General features: G+C 46.0%; 1 protein-coding gene across 2 annotated transcripts; it reads left to right on the top strand.

Moving 5' to 3' along the window:
* Nucleotides 1-1,942: 1,942 nt before the first annotated feature.
* Nucleotides 1,943-5,632, top strand: Tmem254 (transmembrane protein 254). 2 transcript variants are annotated; one of them, XM_021181762.1, is made up of 4 exons: nt 1,943-2,318; nt 3,710-3,813; nt 4,022-4,081; nt 4,698-5,630. In XM_021181762.1, the coding sequence occupies exons 1-4, from the start codon at nt 2,232-2,234 to the stop codon at nt 4,816-4,818; spliced, it is 372 nt and encodes a 123-aa protein (XP_021037421.1). In that variant the 5' UTR covers nt 1,943-2,231; the 3' UTR covers nt 4,819-5,630. The 2 variants fall into 2 exon arrangements, with proteins under 2 accessions (XP_021037421.1, XP_021037420.1); XM_021181761.2 differs by lacking the exon at nt 1,943-2,318 and adding an exon at nt 2,370-2,571 and having other exon boundaries at nt 4,698-5,632.
* Nucleotides 5,633-7,863: the final 2,231 nt, after the last annotated feature.

Below are 7,863 nucleotides of genomic sequence, written 5' to 3'. Positions count from 1 at the left end.
ATATATATATATATATATATATATATATATATATATTGGGGGGGGAGGTCACCTACAAATTTCTCGGGTAAAAGAGGCCATGAGCAGATGATGTTTAAGCAGTTCTGACCTAGAACTGAGTGTGTGTGTGTGTGTGTGTGTGTGTGTGTGTGTGGTGGGGGTGGTGGAATAAATGGATCCAAGGTTGGAGGAGGGTTCCATGGACATCCACAGGGGCTTGATGAGGTCTGACTCTGGAAAATGACAGTGAATTTCTTGTGTTGAGGTGTGGGTAGGTGCTTGGTAAAGATGATCATCAATAACAGGAAACAAACACCAAGGCTCAGGAGACCAATAAAGGGTCATCCGGATGGAGGTGAAAGCTGCATCTCAAAAGCACTGAATACACAAGAGAAGACAGACTTTCACCTAGGAGACAAGACATAAAAGGCAGGCTGGGAAACAGGACCAAAGAATGCTTTGAGTATGATGAGAAGCACTAAACTCACACTGTTATAGTGTGTGTGTCTGGGGGACGTGACTGTTTATTGAAGCTTAGCCTTTAACTTCTGAAACTGCCCTTGCCTCCTTAGTGCTGGGATTACAAACATGCACCACCACATATGTGAAGATTTTTCAGGAACCTGGTGTGGGGTGACGGAGGCTGGCCTTGAACTCCTGCATCTCTTACTTCCACCCCAGATGTAGATTGGACCGCCATGCCCACTTCATCACCTATGAGTCTGAGGATTCTGTGCACTATGGTTTATCTGGGAAATGGACTGGATCACACCTTCTGGAACTCCTTTTTAAAACACTGCTGCCCAGGATAGGTGATTAAATAAGGAAACAGGCCCTGGACGGCGTTGCATGTCAACTCAAGTTCTGGGAATATTCATCTCACACCGCCTGAACTTTTATCTTCCCTCTTCCATACCCATCAGAGGATAAAGGCGACTGACTCTCTGTGTGCCTGCTATTGTTGATATAAAAACAATCATCTGCTGCCCACAGATGCGCTGAGGAGTAAAGAAACTAAACCTCGTTCTGTACTTAGTAAACTCCCAGTGTTCATTCTTGCATTTTGGAGGCAGGGTCTTGAAACAGCCATAGCTCCCACCTTCCCAGTCTTGGAGAGACAGGTGTGTGCTACCATGCATTGCTTGGGTGGTTTTCTGGTTGGCTTTTGGTTTTGAGACAGGGTCTCAAGCAGCCCAGGCTAGTCAGAACTTGTGTATCTGAAGATGGCCTTGAATCCCTCATCTTCCTAAATGCTGGGATCAGAAGCTTGGGGCAACACACCTGCTCATGTGGTGCTGAAGGCTGAACCCCAGGAGTTCTGCAGGCTAGGCAAGCTCTCTGCTTACTCTCTAAGCCACAGTCCTAGTCCCTCCGGGGCATTATTATTTTGGCTGGCCTGGATCTCACCATTGGGCCCACAAGACCTCAACCTCAGGCCATTCCTCTTCTGCCTTCTGAGTTCTGGGATTACAAACATAGTCCAACATCGGGATCGGGTTATTTTAATCTTTTTTTTTTTTCAGTCCCAAGTAAAACTTGTCTTTCTCTGAAGATGCTCAATCCAAAACAGTTGGGTACCTTACGTCTCCCACTACACAGAGATGCAACTAAGCAGGGGGGGCGGGTGTAAATGCATACACTAAAGTCTAAGTAATAGTTTTTTAACCAGGAAGTAGAATTAATATTAATCACTAATATTTAGTAGGCAGTATGGGTTAGAAACTTAATGCTTTCTTTTTAGATAAACCCAAAGCCTCGACCTGGGCTAACTCATGGCAGTTTTTTACGGATAGAGTGAAAAACAAGTGGGCTAGGAAGCTATACTAAGCTTACAAAAAGAGCAGTAGACAGGTAGGGATAGCCTGACTCTGAGGCCATCCCTGTGCAAGGCTCCACCCAAATTAAGCTAGGTAGAGATAGCCACACTCAATAAGCCAGCGCTATGAATGGCTCCGCCCAAATGAGGCGAGCAAATGAGGAGGCGTAATGCTCCGCACCACTCTCAATTCACTGAAATGGCTCAGAAACTTGACTCGCCATTATCAAGGAGGCAAAACAGCCGCTACTCTAACTGAAATTGAGAGATGCCTCCTGCACCGGAAAGGACCGAGACTCGGTCCCCAGATCACCGCAGTCAAAACCTTCCGGGTCTGGTGCACAGGAAACCGCTCGCCCCGCCCCGGCCACCTTGCACTGGATGCAAGTGACCATCCGGTGGGATCGCTGCAGCGATGGGGACGGCCACAGGCGCCGGCTACTTCCAGAGGGGCAGCTTGTTCTGGTTCACAGTTATCACCGTCTCCTTCGGCTACTACACGGTAAAGCCCGCGAGCGGCTGGCAGGCGCCGCGCAAGCGCACTGGCTAGCCAGGGCTAAGCCTGGTGAACCGGTTCACCAGGCTTTCCCTGCGTGGACCTGGGCTGGAAGCGATTCTGGCCCTGCGACTCAGTGTTTAGATCTCTGGAGATGGTGGTGGCGAAGTCGGAGGCCCGTAGGGACCCCACTGCATACTTCCGTGTAGCCAGACCCTGGCCCTCACTGATCACCGCCCTAGGGCTGGGCTACTTCGCGGTAGGCATAGGGAGTGCTGGGGGCGTGCTGGCAGCTCTGGCCCTTGTGTGAGCGAAGGGTGTTGGTGGGGGGTGGGGGTGGGGTGGACAATTCTGCGCACGAAGGGCAGTTGCCTGGGTTACTGGTGTACACGGAAGTTCGGTGGGTTCTGAGGGATTTCTATTTAATGGTCCTTGCGCCCTATTCCACGATCATTGAAGTTTAACCAAGTTTTATCCTTTCGGGAAGAGAGAAGTGAAATTAGTACATTGCAGTAGACCTAACAACTCAGTATAAGAATCGAAGCAGAGTGCTTGAATAAGTTTGAATTGCTTGCAAAATTGGGATAAACCTAATGGATGGGTAGAGTTTATATTGGTAAGAAGGAAGGAAAAGGATATAACTGGACATAGGTGTGGAAGAAGACAGGTGCACTGAGGAAGACTGGTTCTTTCCATCTGAGGAAGATTTTGTTTTAAGAATAATGGGAAAGATGCTAGAAAGTACTTTGGGCTCAACTGATATAAATACGAAGAAATGCTGTTTAGATATCCCAGGAGACCCCGGGATTGTCATGTCTACAGTGTTATTGGGGTCAAGGGTCATCACCCCTAACCTAATTTCATCATAGGCAGAGGCATGCATTGAGACTTTTCAGAAACTACCAGACAGACGGAGAAGATGGTAATCCAGCTACAGAAACCTTGCACAAACAAGCAGTTGCAATCACAACTTCAGAAAGCTGCTTTTACTTGCTTTCCACCCCTATGCTGAAGACATCCCTAGTTATAAGGGTATAAAAAGCGAAAGAGAAGTGGCTCTAAATCGAATAGTAGATTGGCTCAAGCTGTAATTTCTGCAGTCTAGCCACGGCACATAAATTATTTTAAAAAAAATAGTTAATAACTTCTATAAAATAGTGTTTTGCTGATACCCATTAAGAGAAATAGTCACCCAATACAGTGACTCTGTAAGCGTATCTCCTCTGCCTAAGTCTCACAATTAAGCGGCTTTGAGAACATGACAGTTGGGAAGGGGAGGACTGTGTGACTTGTTGAGTTTCTTTGGTGTATAGCTTTTGTACAATCAATACTGTTTCATAGCTGCTTTCATAATAACCATTTCCTGAAGATGTTCTGTGCCTGTGGTTCTCTTGCAGTGGGTTGTCTTCTGGCCTCAGAGCATCCCTTATCAGAGCCTTGGGCCCCTGGGTCCCTTCACGAAGTATTTGGTGGACCACTACCACACCTTCCTACGGAATGGGTAAGGAAAGCTGTTCTGGGCAGGCACAGCAGCTCCAGTGTTTGGTACCAGGAAGGCCTGCAGTTCCTTTTAGATAGCCAACAGTGATGCTAGTTTGCCATCAGGTGCCTTTATCTTTAAAGTTTCTGTGTTAAAATAGATTAGCAAATAACTATCACCCTAAACTGAAAAAAAGAAAAACTTTTTTTTTTTCCTTTTCTGGTTTCAGGTATTGGCTTGCTTGGCTAATTCATGTGGGAGAGTCCTTGTATGCCTTGGTTTTATGCAAGTAAGTCTTCGTAATAGGAACTTACCGCTTTTATCTTGATATCTGATGTAAGTCATGAGTAGCCATGTCTAAATAATTCATGCACTTTTAGGCTGAGAGCCTGCTCCACTGCAGTCTGAATCCCTCTACCTAACACTGAGCCTGGGACAGACGCATTCATTAAATGTTTGATGAGTGAATGCAGTGTCTTGTGTTGCCGGTTAATGATTTAGTTATTTAACTGGGATACTTTTTGCTGTGTTTCAAAAGTTCTGCCTAATCAACTGGAACCAAGAGTCTGTGTTCCAGTCTGCAAAAGAACTGAGTTACTCCTCTAGGCCGGTGATTGTTCAATCCAATGTCAAAACAGAATCACATGGGGAGCTGTTTCAAAAATACACATGCCTGGTTTCCAGACCCAGAGATTGTGATCTGACAGGCCCTGCTTCAGATACCGGTATATGTTTTCTCTTAAAGCTCCTCAAACAGTTCTGTGGGTCAATGTAAATTAAAAGTCCCCAAACTTATGAGATCCTCATAGATTGTACCTCTGAATTATACATAAAAGTAAAAGTAGAATACAGTTGTCCCCGGAACCAACATTAAAATTCTATTGTTTAAATTTGCTGTCTTTCAGGCGTAAAGGAATCACAGACCCCCAGGCCCAGCTCCTCTGGTTCCTGCAGACTTTTCTGTTTGGTGTAGCCTCTCTCTCCATCCTGCTTGCTTACAGATCAAAGCGCCAAAAACACAATTAAAAAAAAGAGAGCAAGTTTCTCTCCACCTCTTCAAGCCCTCCTTTCAGGGGCCCCTGGGTACCATGATGGCCTCCCTGTCTTCTAGGCAGTGTCTGTCGAAGAACCTGCCTGAGACCCTCTAGTTACTATTATTTTGGTGCTCTGACTAACCTTGGATAGACCTTTCTTGTTTAAGAAAGAAACAAGAAAAACCCTGCCCTTCCAGCTCTGCAGACCTCCTGCCTGAAGAAGGCCTCAGGCCACTTTCCTGAAGTCCTTAGCTGAGTCATTTTCCTGCCTTTTGGCTAAAACACACTAGATTTATTTGTGGGTGCACCTATGCTCCATGTGGTGGTTTGAATACACTTGGCCCATGGGAAGTAGCACTACTAGGAGGTGTGGCCTTGTTAGAGGAAATGTGTCGCTGTGGAGGCCAGATTTTGAGGTCTCATATATTAGCTCAAGTCTAGCCAGTGTGAAACGATCTCCTTCTGCTGCCTTTAGATCAAGATGTAGAACTCTCAGCTCCTTTTCCAGATCATGTTCTCCTGGACACTGCCATGCTTCCTACCATGATGATAATGGACTGAGCCTCTGAAACTATAAGCCAGCCCCAATTAAATGTTCCCCTTTGTAAGAGTTGTCTTGATCGTGATGTCTCTTTACAACAATGAAATTCCTAATTAAGACACTCACTCCCTGTCACTCACTCCTAGTCACTCACTCTGACTAGCACCCCCTCCCCTCCTCCCCACTGATATCTTAGCTTCTACCCCCAAACTTTTTCTGGTTCTGGACCAAGATAAAGTAAAACTTCCACATAACATCAGTTCCACATGCATCTGAGTTCTTTTGGTTTCTCCTGAATGTGCTATTGGTATTGGGGGTGGGGTAAGTGTGTTTATTAATTGGAATTACCTGTTAGGTTTTTTCCTTCTCTTCCTCTCTCTGTAGTACCCTTGATATCCACAATACTGATAAAGCCCCCAAAGTGAAGCTACACCAGAAGATGTACTCAGAACTCAGAGAAGTCCAACTTCCCTCCCTAACCCTCTTAGCTCAGTCCCACCGCCACGCCCCATAATTTAGGGGAGGGGTTTAAAATGTGTGTAACAGACAGTGCCTAAGGAGGTGGAAAAGACAAAAGGAACGTCACCTTTTATAGACAAAAGTGGACAGAGGCTCTGTCATAAAATACCCCAGGTGGTGGTGTGGGTGTCCCTTCCCGGGAGAATAAAGAATCCCATACACAGTGTCTTCTGTAGAGACAGCTGGTCAAAGTATGAAATAAATGACTCTGGAATGTGTGTCCTTGAACGGGACATCTACATGACCCCTCCAAAGCTGAGGGAAAATTAAGGCAGAGGGGACAGAGAGAGTGAAAGAGCCATCCGTAGATGTGAGGGCAATCTGGTTTTAACATCTGTCACCCCATCGGTTGCCAGGGTTTATAGCTTTCTATTTCAACACTGTCTATTTCACCACCTCTAACCGTATGGAATAATAAGCCCCCAGATTAAATACTCTCTTCTATAAGTTGCCTCGGTCATGGTGTCTCTTCACAGCAATAGAAAAGAAACGAAGACCATCAGTTTCAGTCAAAGGTGCATGAGTGGCTATGCTCCCCTGCTAGAACCTCTAAACCAGCCATCAAGAATGGAACATCCAGAACACAGGGATGAGCGTTGTGCTGCAGCGTCCCTGGGGCACGACGAGGCATTGCATCTGTGACTTCATTGCAGCTGTAGTGACCTACACAAGATTGGACCTATCGCCTATTTCACCGTGCACATGGGAGGGACAAATGACATCCCACACTCCCCATCTTAATGGGAAGCGAATGAATGTGCTAGAGGGAATAGCATGTTCTTCAGTGATGTGGCCACTGATGACACCCATATGGAAGTAAATACACCCCCATCGATGCTCCATAACTTGAGCCACCATAATAATACTCTATGGGTCTCCCACCCACCCACACTCACAAAAATGTAGAAATAAGAGATTGCTTAGAAGACAATTTTCAGTGAGAGGAGGGAGATGCATAATAGAAGGCTGAACGTCCATTATGTACATGTGTGAAATTGTCAAATATTTCAATATTTTTGCTAATTCTTTGAAAATGTCATACATTGCATCTTAAGCACGTCCACTCCCTCTCCCCCAGGTCTATCCATAACCACCACCTTCACCCTCCCATTCCTCCCCACCCAATTTTGAGTTTTCTTCTTCTCCAGCTCCCATCAAACTTCTTTTGTGCAGTATGGCTTGGCTGTCCTTGATGTGTGGTCTACCCTCTAGGGGTCATACCAGTGAGGAAACTGCCTCCCCCCCCCCGCCCCCCACCTGCAGCTTTCAAATACCACAAGCTCTTCAGCTGGTGGTGGAATTGTGTACCCACCTAAGTCCCTCTGTGCTGGGGTTCTGTCTGGCTTGAGCTTGTACACGTAATGTGGATGCTGTCACAGTCGCTGCGAGTTCTATGTGGAGACACCCTTCTGAATCCAAAGAATACTGTTGCCTTGTTTTCCAACACCTCAAGCTCTGACAGTCTCATCCACCCCTCTTCTAGAAGATCCCAAGCCTGGGGAAGGGGTGTGTGTGTGTAAGAGATTAACTTCCAGTTTAGCGATGAACACTCCAAACTCCATAGTCTCTTACTCTTTGTTGAGTAAATGAAAATATTCATTTGAGGGGTCTCAATGAATATTTTTAGATTGTTTTGTTTTGTTTAAGACAGGGTTTCTCTGTATAGCCCTGGCTATCCTAGAACTTACTCTGTAGACCAGGCTGGCCTCAAACTCAGAGATACTCCTGCCTCTACTCCCTAGTGTTGTGTTTATAAAAAGATAAATAGAAAGGGGGATATGCTCTATGGAGGTGTAGTCAGGTATGGGGAAAAGGGGCCCATGCTGAAGCATCCCTTCCCCCCGAGGGACTAGCCACAGGATGGTATAGTGTAGAATAGAATTTATTTAGGGCATGGGGAGGGGAGTTAAGAGGGTAGTAGAGGGAGAGAGAGAGAGAGAGAGAGAGAGAGAGAGAGAGAGAAGAAGAAGAAGAAGA

Source organism: Mus caroli, chromosome 14, assembly GCF_900094665.2.
Source record: "Mus caroli chromosome 14, CAROLI_EIJ_v1.1, whole genome shotgun sequence".
Taxonomy (NCBI): Eukaryota; Metazoa; Chordata; class Mammalia; order Rodentia; family Muridae; genus Mus; species Mus caroli.
This window is presented reverse-complemented; position numbering and strand designations above follow the sequence as displayed.

Excerpts from the sequence above, each read along its gene's own strand:
- Tmem254 (XM_021181761.2), top strand. The coding sequence starts at position 2,467 with ATGGTGGTGGCGAAGTCGGAGGCCCGTAGGGACCCCACTGCATACTTC. Across the intron at positions 2,572-3,709 it reads TAGGGCTGGGCTACTTCGCG|TGGGTTGTCTTCTGGCCTCA; the intron begins GTAGGCATAGGG and ends GTTCTCTTGCAG. Across the intron at positions 3,814-4,021 it reads CACACCTTCCTACGGAATGG|GTATTGGCTTGCTTGGCTAA; the intron begins GTAAGGAAAGCT and ends TTCTGGTTTCAG.